The sequence below is a fragment of the Pelophylax lessonae genome (assembly GCF_965119305.1).
Source record: "Pelophylax lessonae genome assembly, chromosome: 1".
NCBI classification, from domain to species: domain Eukaryota; kingdom Metazoa; phylum Chordata; class Amphibia; order Anura; family Ranidae; genus Pelophylax; species Pelophylax lessonae.
In genome coordinates this window covers 553,338,266-553,359,746 of record NC_138768.1, presented here as the reverse complement: position 1 = coordinate 553,359,746, position 21,481 = coordinate 553,338,266, and the positions used below count along the sequence as shown (strand labels likewise).

General features: G+C 41.5%; 1 protein-coding gene across 1 annotated transcript in view; it reads left to right on the top strand.

Moving 5' to 3' along the window:
* Window positions 1-21,481, top strand: part of LONP1 (lon peptidase 1, mitochondrial) — a 67,221-nt gene that overhangs the window by 30,309 nt on the left and 15,431 nt on the right. Inside the window, exons 5-13 of the mRNA XM_082255404.1 lie at window positions 1,459-1,520; window positions 3,659-3,788; window positions 3,960-4,043; window positions 5,496-5,716; window positions 5,986-6,124; window positions 8,183-8,361; window positions 13,446-13,533; window positions 17,206-17,328; window positions 17,591-17,707. Coding sequence (XP_082111530.1) covers window positions 1,459-1,520; window positions 3,659-3,788; window positions 3,960-4,043; window positions 5,496-5,716; window positions 5,986-6,124; window positions 8,183-8,361; window positions 13,446-13,533; window positions 17,206-17,328; window positions 17,591-17,707 — 1,143 coding nt within the window. The remainder of the gene's footprint in view (window positions 1-1,458; window positions 1,521-3,658; window positions 3,789-3,959; window positions 4,044-5,495; window positions 5,717-5,985; window positions 6,125-8,182; window positions 8,362-13,445; window positions 13,534-17,205; window positions 17,329-17,590; window positions 17,708-21,481) is intronic.

Here is a 21,481-nt window from a genome sequence, read left to right as displayed (position 1 = left end):
TCCCAAACCATAGTGTGAATGATCCTTTGACAGGTACATAGCAGCAATAGAAATGGTGCATATCTATAGCAGAGGATAAATAGGTTATAAAAAGGACCTTTTACTTTGCCCTGAATTGGAAAAGGGAGATGTTCATTTTAAAATGAGTCCCATTTTTTTTTTTCTAATTTCTAAAAGTAAAAGTCTGAACAAACACACTGTGGTTACCAAGAAAAGTCTAATTTGTTGCCCTCTTATTTTGTTTAGCTTTGTAACTGGAACCTGACTTAAAGTGGTTGTATACGTCTATCTTATACATGTACCTATAGGTAACTCTAAAATAAGGCCTCCCCAATAGGTACTTTAAATATCTCCTAAACGTGCACCGTTTAGGAGATATTTACTATATATGCAGCCAGTAAAATCATCGGTGCATGTGCTCTGAAGGAATGGCTACCCGTGGCGTTCCTTCAGACTCCTGTGTCGTAAATGACATGCGCAGTAGTGACGTCACAGAGCCGGTGTCCGCGAACCCAGAAGGAAGACGGGTGAAGATGGAAGTGGCCTCCAGCGATGGCATTGCTGGAATGCTTCGTTTTCATTCAAGTTTCACATAATGTGCTAGTATGTGATGCATACTAGCACATTATGGCTTTAACTTGCAGGTCAGAGAAAAAAAAGGCACCCAGTGGTTTACAACCGCTTTAAAGAAGTTCTTCCTGCTGCCTTTTTACTGCCAAACATCATTAGCCAGTAAGGATATTCTCATTCCACATTGGAATGCAGGTATAATAAAGCATAGCCAAGAAGTCAGGAAACCGCAGGCCCATATAACAAAGTGAAACAAAATCCTAGAGGGGCACAGGTAAAGCTTTGTTGGCTAATATCACTATCGCTTGTAGGTATCTTGTGTTGGCTCTTGGGCAGATCTTCCTCATACAATACAGTAGCTGAGAAACTGTAAATTGACAGACACTTTAAACCCAAGGTTAAGGGATAAATGCACTTTTTTCTACACAAATCTTAATTTTTCTCAGTCCTCACCATAGAATACCTCTGTTCTTTACCAATTAACCTATTTACTGCACACTAAAAGCACAGCGTTCTCAACCTGTACCACTCATATCGGCCTAGAGAATCTGGCACACATGGCTGGTAAGGTTCCAGACGTAGAGAATAATTGCATTTGTTTGGAACATATGCTAACTGGAAGATGGGGGACTGGGAAAATTGGCCATTATTCAGTATGGCTAGAGCTGTTCTTGGCCCCAGGGGTGCACATGATTTTCAGTCTGGGAAAATACAGGCATTGGTAAGTACTATACAATCCTGCACAGGCCAGACAGTGAATATATAAATTATTATTTCATAGACTTTTCATAGAGATTTGGAAGTTTTTTTAGTTTTAAGTGAAAGTTATCTTTGATTTACAGAACAAAAATTAATTTCATGTATTTAATGCCCTTTTGTCCTTATTAGGCTCTCACTGCTGAAATCGTGAAAACTATCCGTGATATTATTGCTTTGAATCCACTATACAGGTATGAATAGGACAATATGCTGTGTATAACGGTTACCTTATTTAATATGAAACTGTCAGAGGCGACAGAAAGTGATGGGCATATCTCCTATTTGGCCATTGTCACTATAACGATTACTTGCGCTACACGATTCTGGCTAAAATGAGAATCACAATTTGTTTGCTTAGAATAAAGATCACGATTCACGGTGTAACATCTTCTTTTACATAATACAAAAACATTGGGCAAACTTTACTGTTTAATTTTTTTAAAATTCATTAAAGTGTATTTTTTCCCCCAAAAAACTGAGTTTGAAGAACTTCTACGCAAATACAGTGTGACATAAAAGATTGCAACGATCGCCATTTTATTCTCTAGGGTCTCTGCTAAATATATATATATATATATATATATATATATATATATATATAATGTTTGGGAGTTCTAAGTAGTTTTCTAGCAAAAAATACTGATTTTAACTTGTAAGCAGCAATTGTCAGAGAAAAGCTTAGTCTTTAAAACGGTAGTATACTCCGCTTTTTAACTTTTACCTACAGGTAAGCCTATAATAAGGCTTACCTGTAGGTAAAATTAATATCTCCTAAACCTGCACGGTTTAGGATATATTCACCCTGCATGCAGCCGCTGACACCAGCGGCGCATGCGCTCTGAAGGTCCCCCCTCACAGCGCTGGAGCTGCCGAACCCAGAAGAGACACCGAGCAAAGATGTCAGCTGCCTCAGCGTTGTCCGGGCGACCGTGTCGGGGCTTCATTCTAAGGTAAGTATTTCATAATGAGCTAGTATGCGATGCACCTAAGAAGATGGGACAAAGTACTTAGTGTATTTTCATATCAGGAGATAAATAATGAAAAAAAAATTGTGATATTTCTTCTTAAAGGAGTCTACAGACTCTAAACGCAGACCATGCTGAATAATCTTTCTTAGAATATTGCAAGAACATTTTTGTTTTTGTCAAGTATTTGTGCAAATTTGTGCTATGGCAGAGGAAGTGGGAGTACTGTGCAGACATTGTATGTAGTAGCCTGGGATTACTCCCTTTTAGATATACAGTACTAATTTTTTTTTCTGCAGACATACATTTTCTTATGTATGTGGGCACCATTAAAGTATAACTAAAAGAAAAACTTTTTTTTTTTTTTTTTTTTGTTTTTTTTAAGATTTGGATAGATTAGTGAGGGGTTCGAACTACTGTCAAATATATATAGCTATCTCCATTAGTGAGATTCACTCTAGAACTGTCCTCATGACCAAGGTCCTCAGGACTGAAGTGAGGGTAAATCCAAAATTTGAGTTCCAAACAGTAAAGTAATAGGGGAAAATCTTCCAATGGGGCATAAATAAAGTCAAATTAAAAAAAATTTAATAAATGATTGCAGTAAACCTTCCCAGACACTATTTATGACAATTATTACTTCAAAGAGGAAGTAAACTTCCCTCTGTAACTTTTACCAATAGGTAAGCCTATGATAAGGCTTACCTATAAATACTGTAAATATCTCCTAAATCTGCACCGTTTAGGAGATATTTACTTTACATGCAGCCAGTGACATCACTGGGGCATGCGCTCTGAAGGAACAGCCACCCATGCCGTTCCTTCAGAGCCCTGTGCCATGAATGGCGGCTCCCACCCATATGCACGGTAGTGACGTCATTGCGGTTCTGGCCAATAAGACGGCTGGAGGACACAATCCCAGAAGGAAAACGGGTGAACATGTCAGCCGTCTCAGCGGTGTGCGGGCGCCGATGGAAGGGCTTCGTTCTAAGGTAAGTATTACATAATGAGCTAGTATGAGATGCATACTAGCTCATTATGCCTTTGTCTTACAGGCTTTTAAAAACAGTGTATTTTTTTTTTAGTAATTGTTGTGAATTCAATATATCAAGGTTGGTGGTTTTTGGATTTTCATTTACAATTGCTGTTATTTTGCTTTACTTTTACAATACAGACTGTGACACTCATGAGAGATGCTCACAGTTGTTGCAAGCTTCAATTCCTGAGGTCAGTCTGTGATCTTTGCTTTCAATCACACAGTTCAAGTTCATGTTTGGAGCACAATCCTACTACAGCTAAACCACATGATATGGTATGATATGCATTCTTGTAATGAGCTGTTTCTATCCTGTTATCCATCTAAGGGAATCTGTAATGCAGATGATGCAAGCTGGACAGAGAGTGGTGGACAATCCTATTTACTTAAGTGACATGGGTGCAGCACTGACTGGGGCCGATTCCCATGAATTGCAGGATGTGTTAGAAGAGACAAATGTAAGTAGAGATGATGAAACCTTTATTATATACATGCAGAAATAACTTAAAAAGCATTTTTGTATAGGTAAACAGAAATTAAGACTGTTGTTTAATCCTTGCATGACACTTGTTTGGGTATTTTTATTATATAAGTAATCCTTAAAGTTTGTGGACTTTTTTCTTCTACAGATCCCAAAACGCCTGTACAAATCTCTTTCATTGTTAAAGAAAGAATTTGAACTAAGCAAGCTACAACAGCGTCTGGGCCGAGAGGTAATAAAAAAAAAAAAAAAGTAATAAAATAAAAGGAACACTTGTTTTCTATTTATTTTTTTTCTCCCATACATTGCCTATCTTAACATTTAGACCCCGTTCACACTGGGGCGACGCTACTTCCCGGGGCGACCTGTGAAGTCGCAGTGCGCTGCTCGCACCGCGACCTCGGAGCGGCCGGCACGGACTTCATATCATTGAAGTCTATGCAGGTCACTCCGGGTCGCCCCAAAGAAGCTCCGGACCCTATATCTAAGTCGGAGCGACTTATGTCGCTCCTATTAGAACGGGTCCACAGCTTCTCTATGGAAGGCGACCTACGGCGATCTGTCAGGCGACCAGGTCGCCTGACAGGTTGCCCCAGTGTGAACGGGCTCTTAAATTGTATAATAATCCTGATATTTTTGTGATAGCCAGCAAATGTCACTTCAAAAGCTGTATATTGCTTAGATTCTTTAGCTTGTTTTTTTGTTTTTTACAGATTTTATTTTAGATTTTTTTTTCATAAACACATAGACATACATAAAAATTACAAAAAAAGCATATCACCAAAAAATGTTAAAGCAGGTGACACTAACTTTTGTGTAGGATAAATTTAGTAGTAGAAACATATGGGTTAGAAAGTATAGCCTTGCTGATGGCCTAAATGGGTCCAACAAGTAACCCGTTTATATTACAGTGCAATACCACATAGTGGTACAACAAGTAACCCGTTTATATTACAGTGCAATACCACATTACAAGCAATACCAAATATTTTGTAATTTTAATAAGCTACTCACATTGTAGAATGATATAATTTATGCATTATACTGTGAGCTTATGAAAAAACTAGGATATGTATAAAAACATTTGGTGGTTCCAGACATAAGGCAGCTAAAAGTAAGCTTGAATTCTCCTATAAACACCAAGCTTGGCCTTGTAACTTGTGTCTGTTTTTGTTTTTTAAAGCCTGTGTCTAGCCTAAATTACAAACATGGCAATCAGCACAGGGAACATAACTTAAGCCCTGTATACATGGGCCGAACATCGGGCAGCATCGACCGGTTCAAAAGAAACCAGCCAACATTCGGCCCATGTGTACGGCAGCCGGTCCAGCAGGAGCTTCTGTCGAAGGGGCATAGTTGAAAAAGGCCTGCCGATCGGTATCCGATCAGCAATCTCAGTCAGTGGCTGAGAGTGCTGACCGCTTTATATTCTTGCAGAGGGGATGGCCCCCTGTCAGAACACAATAGCTCAGAAGGAGAGATTGCTGTACTAACATCCGATTTTTAGTACAGCTGCTCCTCCTGAGCTCTTCAGTTTTTTAGTTTTGTTTTTTTTTTGTTTCAGCCCACTGGGTTTAAACAAAAAGAAAAAACCTTCTAGTGTGTACCAGGCTTTACTCTTCTTGGTTTAGAAGAAATTTTAGTCCAGTCAGGTGACAAGCTTGCTGTTTCTGGTGTCTTGCAGGTTGAAGAAAAGATCAAACAAACACACAGAAAGTATCTCCTACAAGAACAGCTAAAGATTATCAAGAAAGAGCTTGGCCTGGAAAAAGAAGACAAAGATGCTATCGAGGAGAAGTTTAGAGAGCGTTTAAAAGACCTTACAGTTCCTAAACATGTCATGGAGGTCATTGATGAAGAGCTTAGCAAATTGGGACTACTTGACAACCATTCCTCTGAATTCAAGTAAGAAACCGATACAGTCTTCTACTTCAGGGTAGACTAAAAGTAAATAACTCTAAAATGAAAACGTCACTACAATTTTGTTACCCCCTTTTTACAAGTGGTCTGTTGCTGTATTGGATCATGGGTGGGTGCTGAAACTGGTCACCTAACTTAAAAATTATTGTTAATGTTTTGGTCCACTTTTCTTTCTCTATTTGCTTTAGCAATTATCTGTGTTTACATTAATTTGGTGACCTAATGCTTCATCTAATATTCATTCACAAATTCAGTGTCACAAGAAACTACCTTGACTGGCTAACTTCCATTCCTTGGGGAAAGTACAGTCCGGAGAACTTGGATTTGCGAAGAGCAGAGGGAGTTTTGGAGGAAGATCACTATGGAATGGAAGATGTCAAAAAGAGAATTTTAGTGAGTATGCTAGGGATAAAGCTTTATGTTTAACCACTTCCAGCCTTCAGGACGTACAGCCATGTTCCTGATATCAAAATTTTCAGCTGGCGATTAGCTTTCCTGTCAAAGTGATCTTAGATGTGTGCAGACTATAGATCATTGGAAGTAAAAATCTTTATTCTGCTACAGCTTCTCCCCATATTTTATTCCTTTTTATGATAGGGTATAATGTAGGCAGGTATTAACAAAATGAAAAGTAGGTTTGGCAAAATTCAAGGAACAAAAATGTTTCTATCATTGTAACTAAGCCCCTTTTAATTTCACTTAAACCCCTTGGCCCCCAGGCCTTTTCTTGGCACTTTTTGTTTACATGTAACAATCAGTATTTTTTGCTAGAAGATTTCTTAGAACCCCCAAATAATATATATTTTTAAAGCAGAGGCTCTAGAGCACAGGTGTCAAACACAAGGCCCGCGGGCCAAATGCAGCCCCCCAGGCAATTTCATGTGGCCTTCACACCTCTCCTGAAGCTGCGGCACCCCCCTTGTCTCTGCCCCCACCTTGTCTCTGTAGTTGGCAGCAGAGAGGACTGAACTCCTTTGCCAGATCCTGCACTCCCCTGTGCAGCTGCAGAGAGGCTCGTCTTTGCCCACCCCCTCCCTTTTCAGCAGTCCGCAGCAGAGAGGGGGGCAGAACTCCTCCTACAGATCCTGCACCTCTCTGTGCAGTCGCAACACCATCTTGTATTTTTCTTCCCCGGGTCTCAGCATTCAGCAGACTCTGGAAGCGGACTCCAGCCCTCCTCTGGTTCTCCAGACCCTGTACTTCTTCCCAGATCCACCCGCATCTTCTTCCTGGCAGCAGCACTAGGTAAGGGGGTGCATTGTGATGTAAGGAAGGGTGGGTGATTCCTGACTTCTGATGGTGGGGGGGCTCTTTACATCTCATGTAGGGTGTAAGGGGGTGTGGGGTGCTCTGGACATCTAATCCTACAGATATAACCAGCCCTTTGAAGGCAGCAATAATGCTGATGCGGCCCGCAATGAAATTGAGTTTGACACCCCTGCTCTAGAGGATAAATTGGTGGGTTTTGAAACCGTATTTGCACAGCAATTTATTTTTTCCAATTTTATTGCAAAAAAACATAATATACCGGTTTTTGGTAAAATATAAAAGATGTTATACCGAGCAAATAGATACCAAACATATCATGCCTTAAATTTGCGCACAGCCGTGCAATGTTGACAAACAATGTAAGTTTTACTATCCATAGGCAACGGTTTAAAAGCCTTTACAGGTTACCACTTTAGATTTACACAGGAGACCTGTTGTTAGAATTACTGGCCCATGATCTGATGTTCACGGTGATACCTCACCTGTGTGGGACTTTCGCTTTGCGTGTGGGGACGGGGGCACTATATATAATATATATATAATTTTTTTTTTTTTTTTTACACTGCTGTTTTACTTTTTTTTCTTTTTCTAGCAATTTACTGCTGTCAGAAGGAATGTAAACATCCCTTGTGACAGCAATTGACATGTGACACGTACTCTTTATGGAGAGATCTGGGGTCCGTTTCCCTCCTCTGCCCTTAAAAGCATTTGATCACACTAAGATCGTGAAGCAAGTGTAATCAAATGCTTTTCATTTTTAAAAAGGGCACCTTTTACATCTGGGTAAACCAGAAGTAATTTGACACCATTGCTACCAGGTTACTATACCACAGAGCCGAACAAAGCCCATCCAGACTTTGTTCGGCCCTATAATCAGCTGGTGGAAGTGCCAGTTGGCCGATGGCTCACCCCTACCCCCTTTTCCCCAAAAAAAAAAAATCCCTTTCCTGCTTCTGGGCAGGAATCTTTGTAAGTAGTAAAGAGGCAGTGGCCATTCAGAAGCCCTTTTAGCACAGAAGTAAGCTTTGGAGGCATCGAACTACAATTTTTTTAGTTCAGCAGCATCAAGGGGGACTAGTCCCATTAGGTCTGCTTTAAGTCAATGGTCAGTTGGAACACAATCAATAATTTTAATATGTAGCTACGATGTGATCACCATTCTATGTTTTTATATTTTTACAGGAGTTTATAGCTGTAAGTCAATTACGTGGAAGTACCCAAGGGAAGATTCTTTGTTTTTATGGGCCACCTGGTGTGGGTAAAACTAGCATTGCTCGTTCCATTGCACGTGCATTGAACAGGGAGTACTTTCGCTTCAGTGTTGGAGGAATGACTGACGTAGCTGAGATTAAGGGTCATAGGTAAGAGATTCTTGTATGTCTTAAGGAATAATGCTATATCCTATGAAAAATAGTTCTACTACAGTGTAAAAGAACTCATTTATGCAGCTGGTGCAACTGTAGCAAACATTAAAATCCTCCAGGAAAATGAAAAAATCCTCCCTTGTAGTGGGCCCTCCCCCCCCCCCCCCCCCCCACTGCAAGGGTTGAATGCTCATTCTGTGGTAAGGGAAAGCTGAAGACATCCCTTACCATACAACCTGCTCCAGACAGCTCTGGTGCTCTCCTCCTGCTTCCAAAGCTCCAGGTTTTTGGGCCATCTTGGACTTTAACCCTGTATGTTTATGCTGAGGAGACTGAAGCGTGATCTGAGTCAGTCGCAGCTTACAGATCAGCTCCAGGGGATCATTTGCAGCACTGAAGGGAGCCTGCTGGAGCAAAAGGAGTAAGGTAAGCATTTATGCCTTAATCATCTTTCCCTAGACTAAACAAGCAATTAACCCCATGCAGTGCGGGGGGCCAGTGCGCAAGGGTGGATTTTATTTTTGTACTCCAGGCAGAAAAAAATAAAAAAAAAACACCAAATTATGCAATTATATATTTATTATCCAGTTCATGCAAGGACCTGAACTTGACTTTGTATTAGCTTCTTGCACTCCATACAGTAGAAATGGGATTGGAATGGGTAGCACAAGGAGCAGTTTGTGCTGGATGCAACATGAGATGAATTGGAGAATATTAATAGAAGAATAGTCCAGAGCGGTGAGCTTATGTGTTCTGATTCACATTTATCTTCCATTCCTAGGCTAGTCTCAGGGAAGTAAGCTACCTAAGTTACTGCAGTTGACAAAAGCCAGATAACTGTTGTGGCTTTGCTGTCCACATGTCGGTAACAACCCATGCAATCCATACATACAAAGAAACCAAAACAAATCTGTTCAGAAATGAAGTTATGTGTAATAAAATGGAATGATACAGGGAAGTAGTATTGAACACGCGAACTGAAATGTATTTAATACTTCGTACAAAATCCTTTTATTGGTAATGACTGCTCCAAGATGCCTCCTGTATGGAGAAACTAGTTACATGCATTACTCGGGTGTGATTTTGGCCCACTTTTCTTCCACTCAAAGTCTTCAAATCCTGAAGGTTCCGTGGTCTTCTTCTATGAACTCTGATCTTTAGTACTTTCCATAGATTTTCTATTGGATTCAAGTCAGGTGATTGGCTGGGCTATTCTAGCAGCTTTATTTTCTTTCTTTGAAACCAATTGAGAGTTTCCTTGGCTTTGTGTTTGGGATCATTGTCTTGCTGAAATGTCCACCCTCGTTTCATCTTCATCATCCTGGTAGATGGCAGCAGATTTTTATCAAGAATTTCTTGGTACATTTTTCCATTCATCCTTACTTCAATGATATGAAGTTTGCCAGTACCATATGCTGAAAAACAGCCCCACACAATGATGATCCCACCTCCAAACTTCACTGTTGGTATGGTGTTTTTGGGGTGATGTACAGTGCCATTTGACCTCCAAGCATGGTGTGTATTATGGCATCTAAATAGTTCAATTTTGGTCTCATCTGACCAGAAAATAATCTTCCAGTATTTCACAGGCTTGTCTAAATGTTGTGCAGAAAACTTTAAACAAGCTTCAACGTGCTTTTTATTCAGCAATGAAGTCTTGCATGGTGAGCATGCATATAGGCTATGGCGGTTGAGTGCATTACTTATTGTTTTCTTTGAAACAATTGTACCTGTTAATTCCAGGTCTTTCTGAAGCTCTCTATAAGTGGTCCTTGGCTCTTGGACAACTCTTCTGATAATGTTCACTCCTCTGTCAGAAATCTTGCGAGGAGCACCTGGTTGTGGCTGGTTTATGGTGAAATGATGTTCTTTCCATTTCTTGATTATGGTCCCAACAGTGCTCATAGGAACATTCAGAAGTTTAGAAATCCTTCTGTAACCAATGCCATCAGTATGTTTTGCAACATAAAGGTTGTGATGGTCTTGAGAGAGCTCTTTGCTTTCACCCATCAGGAGATGTTTCTTATGTGACATCTTTTTATAGCCCGTCAGTTAAGACTGAACCAGCTGATATTAATTTGCACTGACAAGGGACAGGATTGCTTTTTAATTACTGATAGATTTCAGCTGCTGTCTTGGCTTTCCATGCCTTCTCTCGTGCCTCCCTTTCTTCATGTGTTCAATACTTTTATCCTGTGTCGTTCCATTTTATTACATATAACTTAATTTCTAAATGTATTTGTTTTGGCTTCTTTGTATGTAGGGATTGCATGGGTTGTTATTAACTAGTGGTGAACATTTAATGTCAATAGCACCTTTAGAAATATATTTACCTAGAAAAATGGTGATGTGTTTACTACTTATTTTATCCAGTGTGTGTGTGTGTGTATGTATATACAGTGTGTGTGTGTGTGTATACAGTGGGTACGGAAAGTATTCAGACCCCCTTAAATTTTTCACTCTTTGTTATATTGCAGCCATTTGCTAAAATAATTTAAGTTCATTCTTCTTCCTCATGAATGTACACATAGCACCCCATACTGACAGAAAAACACAGAATTGTTGACATTGTTGCAGATTTATTAAAAAAGAAAAACTGAAATATCACATGGTCCTAAGTATTCAGACTTATATATTTAACTCAGGTGCTTTCCATTTCTTCTGATCATCCTTGAGATGGTTCTACACCTTCATTTGAGTCCAGCTGTGTTTGATTATACTGATTGGACTTGATTAGGAAAGCCACACACCTGTCTATATAAGACCTTCCAGATCACAATGCATGTCAGAGCAAATGAGAATCATGAGGTCAAAGGAACTGCCTGAAGAGCTCAGAGACAGAATTGTGGCAAGGCACAGATCTGGCCAAGGTTACAAAAAGATTTCTGCTGCACTTAAGGTTCCTAAGAGCACAGTGGCCTCCATAATCCTCAAATGGAAGACGTTTGGGACGACCAGAACCCTTCTTAGAGCTGGCCGTCCGGCCAAACTGAGCTATCGGGGGACAAGAGCCTTGGTGAGAGAGGTAAAGAAGAACCCAAAGATCACTGTGGCTGAGCTCCAGAGATGCAGTCAGGAGATGGGAGAATGTTGTAGAAAGTCAACCATCACTGCAGCCCTCCACCAGTCGGGGCTTTATGGCAGAGTGGCCCGACTGAAGCCTCTCCTCAGTGTAAGACACATGAAAGCCCGCATGGAGTTTGCTAAAAAAATACCTGAAGGACTCCAAGATGGTGAGAAATAAGATTATCTGGTCTGATGAGACCAAAATAGAACTTTTTGGCCTTATTCTAAGCGGTATGTGTGGAGAAAACCAGGCACTGCTCATCACCTGTCCAATACAGTCCCAACAGTGAAGCATGGTGGTGGCAGCATCATGCTGAGGGGGTGTTTTTCAGCTGCAGGGACAGGACGACTGGTTGCAATCGAGGGAAAGATGAATGCGGCCAAGTACAGGGATATCCTGGACAAAAACCTTCTCCAGAGTGCTCTGGACCTCAGACTGGGGCGAAGGTTTACCTTCCAACAAGACAATGACCCTAAGCACACAGCTAAAATAACGAAGGAGTGGCTTCACAACAACTCCGTGACTGTTCTTGAATGGCCCAGCCAGAGCCCTGACTTAAACCCAATTGAGCATCTCTGGAGAGACCTAAAAATGGCTGTCCACCAACGTTTACCATCCAACCTGACAGAACTGGAGAGGATCTGCAAGGAGGAATGGCAGAGGATCCCCAAATCCAGGTGTGAAAGACTTGTTGCATCTTTCCCAAAAAGACTCCTGGCTGTATTAGATCAAAAGGGGGCTTCTACTAAATACTGAACAAAGGGTCTGAATACTTAGGACCATGTGATATTTCAGTTTTTCTTTTTTAATAAATCTGCAACAATGTCAACAATTCTGTGTTTTTCTGTCAGTATGGGGTGCTATGTGTACATTCATGAGGAAGAAGAATGAACTTAAATGATTTTAGCAAAGGGGGTCTGAATACTTTCCGTACCCACTGTGTGTGTATATATACTCCCTCATAACTTGGTATTCAATTGTGTTTTCTATGCACATAGGGCCCATAGCATTATGCAAAATGCATAAGCCCAATCCATCTAATCATTTTACACTAATCTGACACAAGTAAGCTGAAATCTGGGTCCTCACTTGACACAATTTTTTTTTCTATTTGCACCACTTTGTTTAACAAATCCAAATGATGCCACAACATTTATCAGCCACTTGGGTAGCAGATAGGTTAAAGAAATGTAAAGTGGCTTGCCTATGGAAGGCTGGTCTGTGCATGATTTTTCAGTAGACACCAGCTCTTTTTCCATATTGTTATTAACTCTAAATTAAGTTAAAATGTATACAAATAACTCATAACTGTTTAAAAGTTCAACTTAGAACATGTTATATGTTCCACTTGTTTTTAGGGCGGAACATGTAACATGTTCCCACTGCTGCAGCCGCGTGCCAATCCCCTCTCTCCGTGTGAAAGTAGTACGGATAGAAGTTTCCTGTACCAGCTGTCACTTTTTAAAAAAAGGGTGGCGGTGCAGGGCTCTGCCTACACAGCCACGTCATTCATTCACAGAGTGAATGAATGAACTACAGGTATCGACAGCCTTTGGGGATGTCAGCTTGTAGTTCTCAAACTACCACGGTGCTTTTGAGCTTTCTGGTAGTTTGATTCTTCCTCTGTGTGAAACTGCCTGCCTGTACGAGGTATTGGAAGACCGCTTACACTGAAAGTCTGTAGGAGTCTTTCATGTCACCCATGATCTGCTAATTGCTGGTACAATGCTTTTCAGGCTCCTACAAAAAAAGATATCAAATGCACATGTTTTTACGTGCAAAAAATATATATGTGCACGTAAATATATATATATATATATATATATATATATATATATATATATATATATATATATATATATATATATATATATATATATATAATATATATATAAATTTTTTTTTTTTTTTTTTTTTTTTTTTTTAACGTGAACTTATCCTTTAAGGAAAACTTGCCATTTTTTGTGCAAGGACTTAGGAGATTAAATTAACATACTTTTATGCCCTCTCACAGGAGAACTTATGTTGGGGCTATGCCAGGGAAAATCATACAGTGCCTGAAAAAGACAAAGACTGAAAATCCTCTTATTCTTATTGATGAGGTAAGCTGCATAAAAAATAATTTAATTGTAAACACAAGCACAAATTCCTGTTCAGCTACACGTGATGTAATCTTTCTGTCATATGCCTGATTTGTAATGTGGGTGTAAACTTTGTTGGTATGTATTTGTGACTCTTGGACCCATCGTCAAAAGAAGGCCGCACAGAAGAAAGGTAGGTGTGTGCCACCATCTGCAAGTATGCTGTGCATACTTGTAGATTACGGCAAAACACTGACTTGACAAACACATTTACATTTACATCTGTTTTAAGGAACATCGTACACCTCTGGGGTTATTGCCTGTTGGGCACAGATTAAAATTGCTTCCCTGGTCCCTCCTCGACCTGGCTTCCTCTGTAGTATCAACACCATTATTCATAACTTCATATGGCAACATACAAAATCTTGGATTACATCAACTACTTTGTCGTTACCGAAGTGTAGGAGGGGTGTGACACTTCCTCATATGTTGCTATATTTAAATGCGCCCTCCCTAATCTGCATTCTGGATTGGTTTCATGATGACTCAAATAAATCATGGACTTTCCTCTAAAACAAACTTATTTTCCTGGAACTTACATCTCTACCATGGACTCCCCCAGCACAGAGACTTCCCACAGAATCCTTGCCACTCTTGGTCTCATATAAACTATGTGTCACGGACTATTTATTCATTTTTTTAACTTGAATGTTTATTGAAAAACAAAAGAACATTTTTACAGTACAGCAATATTCCTTTCAAGGGATACAGGCAATTTGGTAACAGATACAGTACAGGTCGGTATAATAAGAAATTATGCAGTAACTTATACTAAGCAGCAGGTGAGTGAGTAACATAGCATATGAATAATATGAACAATAATGGATAAGGCAGGTGGTCCTTTTGGGTATTGAGAATTTGTGATTTAAGTTGTACAATTAGTAAATCAGGACAAGAGCAAACATTATGGATGTACCAGCCAGGGGTTCCACCTTTTTAAGGAATGCAGGAACTTGCAAGTGGGCCCTGGCATACATGAATTCAATTAGGCAATGATTAAGTAGCGATGAGTGGCGATAGGACATGGGCTAAGATAGTATGGGCATTTGGTGGCAAAGAGTCAAAGTCTAAACCCAAGAGGACCATTAGGGGGGAAAGGGAGATAGAGGTCAAAAGAAATCTTTTGAGGTGAACCCAAAAAGGCTTCAGTTTGGGACAAGTCAACCATATGTCTATGGGTGACCCAGAGTGTCCACAGGTCCTCCAGCAGGCATTCGATGTGGAGAGATAAATCCTTGCTAACTTGGAAGGTGAGAGATACCAATTATGTAGGATTTGTTGTGTGGTTTACAATGTGTTCTACATCGGGAGACTATCAGTGGTCTTTGGAGGGCACTGATCCATTGTTGTGGTGTGTATCTACACTGTAAGAGGTCCTCCTAGTGCAGCATAGTAGAGGTCTTGGTCTCACATGTAGGGTTAGTGAGAAGTTTATAGATGTGAGAGACGCCATTCTGATGGGGTTTCTCAGTGGTGTAAATTTTAGGAGGTGCCAAAAGAAGAGATTCTCTGAATATGAGACACGTGAAAGAGCTGAGCGGATTCTGAGATATTTGAAAAATGTTGGAAAGAGAGGAGCGAGGTTTCGTGATAAATATCTCCAAGTGTATTAAGACGGGCATGTAGCCAGTTTAATATTGGGATATCAAGTATAATCGCTTGTGTAACGTTTAAATGTATATATTGTAGTAGTCAATGAGGAATGCCTCCATTCTGTTGGGAGATTGAACGCCATATTCTGATAGTAGCGTTGACAGTGCTGAGATAGCATCTCTGTTTATGGTGTTGTAGGAGTAATGCACTAAAAAGCAGTTTGGGGTGAGTTGCCATTTGCCGTTGTTTCAATTTGTAGCCAGGAATGTTGTAGGTCCGGTTTCCACCAGTACTTGGTCTAAGATAATTGCTTTGAAGTATGCTGAGATATTAGGTGCTCCCATTCCACATGCAGATGTTGGTGAGCATAGAGTAGACCTTCTAATTCTAGTGCTTCCCATTCCATATGAAGGAAATCAAAATAGCTTGTAATTTTAGGTGCGATTGCAGGAAAGGAACAGGCAGAGTTTGAAATGCATGTATTATATGGGGTAAGAGGTACAATTTAGTGAATGCTATGCGTCCAGCCCAGAGATAGCTGGGTTAGTACGAATGGAATGTGCTAGTGACTCCATGACAAGGGTGAAGATTAGCGGTGATAGGGGGCAGCCCTGACGTGTTCCATAGGTTATACAAGAGGGGTCTGACAGTGTGTCTGAAGTTTTGACTTTAGTACTGGGGGAGGAGTATAGTGCCATTATTGCTTTAAATATTGTCCAGAAAAGCCAAATTTCATTAGAACCACTTTTAGGAAGTTTCAGTCCACTCTGTCAAACGCCTTCTCTGCATCTAAGAAGATGATCAGGGAAGGCGTTCGGTGGTGTTCGACCCATTGTAATAGGTCGATGTATCATCGGATGCCTGTCTGCCAGCTACCAATCCCACTTGATCTGGATGTATTAGGTGTGTGATAATAGTGGAAATGCGTGTAGCTAGCAGTTTGGCATAAAGTTTTTGTATCAGTATTTAGTAGTGAGATGGACCTGTAGCTAGCTGGGTCATCGGCTGGTTTGCCAGGTTTAAGGATCGTGGTGATGTTTGCTTCAAGGACTTCTGGGGGGATGGAACCTGTGGAGAGTGTACGATTAAAGGATTGACAAAGATTAGGGGCTAGTAGCTTGGAGAATTACTTATAGTATTCATTACTGAATCCGTCAGGCCCCAGAGCTTTATGTAGTCGGAGGGAGGCAATAGCTCTTTCCAGCTCAGGTAGTGAGAAGGGACTAGAAATGGTATGCAATTGTTCTGGGGATAGTAATGGTAGATGTAGATGCTCTAGGAACTATTATATCAGAAGGCGTGGGGAGGGGGATTCACCTGTATCGGTTAAGTTGTATAGGTTGGCATAAAACTGACTGAATCGGTTGGCTATGTCTTTAGGGTTAGTGGGCGAGCCTGGTTAGGGGAGGTGAGGTAAGAGATTTTGGTGTGTACTAGGAGGTATTTAAGCTGCTCCGCAAGGCCAGGTCTTGGTTTGTTGTGGTGCGCGTAGAAGTGTAGCTTTATTCTTTGGTTGGACAAAGAGCCAGCATTTGATAAAAAATAGTTTTCAATTTCAGATGCGACATGTTTCTGGAGATTAGGGCAAGAGATGAGGGAATTGTTCAGAACAAATTTAAAGCTGGCTGTAGTAGAACTCTTGGCAAATCTTGGGGTGGAGAGGCCAAACGCCATGCCACAACTCCACAGATATGGGGCTGTGATCGGATAGTGTCATCACCTTACTTACAAAATAGGTTTGCTTTCCTGTCAGTTCCTTCATGGAAGAAAGGGCTTATAGGTTCTCTCTTCATGAAGGTCCTCTTGTTTATCTCAGGTATGTTTAGAGAGGACCAGGAAAACATGACATTTTTGGCTGGTAATATATAGATAGAACATTATAGACAGCGCTTTCTATGACCCATTTTTTTTATAATGCTTTTAAACACTTTCTTTTTTTAACTAAGGGGAGAGCATTTGGTGAGACTTCAGGTGTTTCATCCTGTGAAAGTCTTACTTTTAGCTCTTGAGAGAAAATTGTATGTTTTATTTCTTCCATAGGTGGATAAACTTGGCCGTGGGTACCAAGGTGATCCGTCCTCTGCCCTCCTTGAACTTTTGGATCCAGAGCAGAATGCAAACTTTCTGGATCATTACTTGGATGTTCCTGTTGACTTGTCTAAGGTAACTTGACTACAGTTTTTAAGAAAGCACATAAATATATAGCTTACATTTGTTATGTGCTAGGTTAATAAATAAAATTCTAAGAATATTTACAAAATGCAAATTTCCATATAATTTATTTGTTGAAAGTTAACACTCTAGCTTCATCTTGTTTTATATAAGATCTCCCATATTTAGGGTGTTGATGACCTTTTGTCTTACTTGAATTGGAAGCAGTAAGTTATGCTCTCATAATAATGAGTTCTATATGAATGTTTCCCAGGTCCTTTTCATCTGCACAGCCAATGTTACAGAAACTATTCCAGAGCCTCTGAGAGATCGTATGGAGATGATCAATATATCTGGATATGTTGCCCAGGAAAAATTGGCCATAGCGGAGGTAAGTTAACCCCTGTATTTAATATGTATAATATTTCACAAAAGTGAGTACACCCCTCACATTTTTGTAAATATTTTTTTAGATCTTTTCATGTGACAACAGTGAAGAAATTCCACTTTGCTACATTGTAGAGTAGTGAGTGTACAGTTTGTATACCAGTGTAAATTTGCTGCCCCCCCCCCCAAAAAATAACTCGACATACAGCCATTAATGTCTAAACCACTGGAAACAAAAGTGAGTATACCCCTAAATGAAAATATCCAAATTGGGCCCAATTAGCCATTTTCCCTCCCTGGTGTCATGTGACTCGTTAGTGTTACAAGGTCTCAGGAGTGTTAAATTTGGTGTTATCACTCTTACTTTCTCATACTGGTCACTGGAAGTTCAACATGGCACCTCATGGGAAAGAACTCTGCACAGTGGCCAAGACCATACAACGATTTACCAGGACAGGTTCCACTCAGAACAGGCCTTGCCATGGCTGACCAAAGAAGTTCAGTGCACATGCTCAGCTTCATATCCAGAGGTTGTCTTTAGGAAATAGACGTATGAGTGCTGCCAGCATTGCTGCAGAGGTTGAAGCGGTGGGGGGTCAGCCTGTCAGTGCTCAGACCATACGCCGCACATTGCATCAAACTGGTCTGCATGGCTGTCATCCCAGAAGGAAGCCTCTTCTGAAGATGATTCACAAGAAAGCCTGCAAACAGTTTGCTGAAGACAAGCAGACTAAGGACAGGGATTACTGGAACCATGTCCTGTGGTCTGATGAGACCAAGATAAACCTATTTGGTTCAGATGGATTCAAGCGTGTGTGGCGGCAACCAGGTGAGGAGTACAAAGACAAGTGTGTCTTGCCTACAGTCAAGCTTAGTGGTGGGAGTGTCATGGTCTGGGGCTGCATAAGTGGTGCCGGCACTGGAGAGCTACAGCTTATTGAGGGAAAAGGTAAAGGTGATGGGACTGGCCAAGCATGTCTCCAGACCTAAACCATAATGAGCATCCGTGGGGCATCCTCAAACGGAAGGTGGAGGAGCGCAAGGTCTCTAACATCCACCAGCTCCGTGATGTCATCATGGAGGAGTGGAAGAGGACTCCTGTGATAACCTGTGAAGCTCTAGTGAACTCCATACCTAAGAGAGGGTAAGGCAGTGCTGGAAAATAATGGTGGCATTGGTTTAATGGCATAATGGTTTGACATTTTTACTAAGGGGTGAACTCACTTTTGTTGCCAGCAGTTTAAATGTTAATGGCTGTGTTGAGTTATTTTGAGGGGACAGCAAATTTACACTGTTATACAAGCTGTACACTCACTACTTTACATTGTAGCAAAGTGTCATTTCTTCAGTATTGTCACATGAAAAGATATAATAAAATATTTACAAAAATGTGAGGGGTGTGCTCACTTTTTTGAGGTACTGTGGGTGCGCGCCTGTGTACACACAACAAATACACAGCTTAAATGCAGAACTGCTACAGCAAATCCAAAGCAAAAAAGCGAGAGGAATCTGCCTGTCTGAGCTACCAGCATTAGTGTCCTTTCACACGAGCGGTGCGCCCGACGGACTCCATTTTGCTCAGCGGGGATCAATCTGCCAATCCCCGCTGAGCAGGCGAATGACCGATCCACCTCCGCTTACTTTGCAGAGACAGAGCTGTCAGAGCCCCGCTCTCCTCTATGGGAGATCGAGTGAAAACAGCCTGCCTGTCCGTTTTCATCTGATCCAATCCTCCAGATGGATGGAAAATAGGGTTTCCGTCCATCTGGATTTCACGGACAGGATTGGATCGGATAGCAGCGGGTGTTATCTGCTGCTCCATAGGGCTGCATGGAGCATCCGTTCAGGTCCGCCTGAAAAAAACTGACAGGCGGACCTGATCGTAAAGCCCGTGTGAAAGGGGCCTTAGTCGGCTCTCATATACAAAAATCTGTTGACATCTCAGAGGAATGAGTTTTGTCTGCCAGGTAAGATGTGGACATAGGGACATAGAAATGGAGGCTTTGTTTCACACAAAGCTGCATAAAGCCTCCTCTGGGCTCCAGGACCCAGAACAAGTTAACAAGAACCCTTGACAAGACTGCTCCAAGGCCAACATCAGTGGTGGGTGTGTGTGCGTTTATTTATATATATATATAGTGTAGTCACCTGAAATGGTCTTCCAACAGTCTTGAAGGAGTTCCCAGAGATGCTTAGCACTTGTTGGTCCTTTTTGCCTTCACTCTGCGGTCCAGCTCACCCCAAACCATCTGGATTGGGTTCAGGTCCGGTGACTGTGGAGGCCAGGTCATCTGGCGCAGCACCCCATCACTCTCCTTGGTCAAATAGCCCTTACACAGCCTGGAGGTGTGTTTGGGGTCATTGTCCTGTTGAAAAATAAATGATGGCCCAACTAAACGCAAACCAGATGGAATAGCATGCCGCTGCAAGATGCTGTGGTAGCCATGCTGGTTCAGTATGCCTTAAATTTTGAATAAATCCCCAACAGTGTCAACAGCAAAGCACCCCCACACCATCACACCTCCTCCTCCTCCATGCTTCACGGTGGGAACCAGGCATGTAGAGTCCATCCGTTCACCTTTTCTGCGTCGCACAAAGACACGGTGGTTGGAACCAAAGATCTCAAATTTGGACTCATCAGACCAAAGCACAGATTTCCACTGGTCTAATGTCCATTCCTTGTGTTCTTTAGCCCAAACAAGTCTCTTCTGCTTGTTGCCTTTCTTTAGCAGTGGTTTCCTAGCATATATTCTACCATGAAGGCCTGATTCACACAGTCTCCTCTTAACAGTTGTTCTAGAGATATGTCTGCTGCTAGAACTCCGTGTGCCATTGACCTGGTCTCTAATCTGAGCTGCTGTTAACCTGCGATTTCTGAGGCTGGTGACTCGGATGAACTTATCCTCCGCAGCAGAGGTGACTCTTGGTCTTCCTTTCCTGGGGCGGTCCGCATGTGAACCAGTTTCTTTGTAGCGCTTGAGGGTTTTTGTGACTGCACTTGGGGACACTTTCAAAGTTTCCCCAATTTTTCGGACTGACTGACCTTCATTTCGTAAAGTAATGATGGCCACTCGTTTTCCTGTACTTAGCTGCTTTTTTCTTGCCATAATACAAATTCGAACAGTTTATTCAGTAGGACTATCAGCTGTGTATCCACCTGACTTCTGCACAACACAACTGATGGTCCCAACCCTATTTATAAGGCAAGAAATCACACTTATTAAACCTGACAGGGCACACCTGTGAAGAGAAAACCATTTCAGGTGACTACCTCTTGAAGTGTGACTCTACAATTTTCATAGTCATGAAAATAAAGAAAACTCTTAAAGCGGTTGTATCCCGCTTTTTGACACTTTTACCTACAGGTAAGCCTATAATAAGGCTTACCTGTAGGTACAAATAATATCTCCTAAACCGGCACGGTTTAGGAGATATTTACAGTGCATGCAGCCGCTCGCGCGAGCGGCGCATGCGCTCTGAAGGTCCGGGGGGACCTTCAATTAACTTGCCGGGAGCTTGCCGGAAAAATCACTCCCGCGCGCATGCTCGGGAGTGACGTCATCGCGGCTCCGGCCAATCAGCGCGCTGGAGCCGTCTCTTTCGGCCAATCAGCGCGCCGGAGCCGCCGAACCCGGAAGAGACGACGAGGGATCATGGCAGCGCCCGCATCGATGTCCGGGGGTCCGTGTCGGGGCTTCGTTTTAAGGTAAGTTAAACATAATGGGCTAGTATGCGATGCATACTAGCTCATTATGCCTTTGTCTTGCAGGTTTTTTTT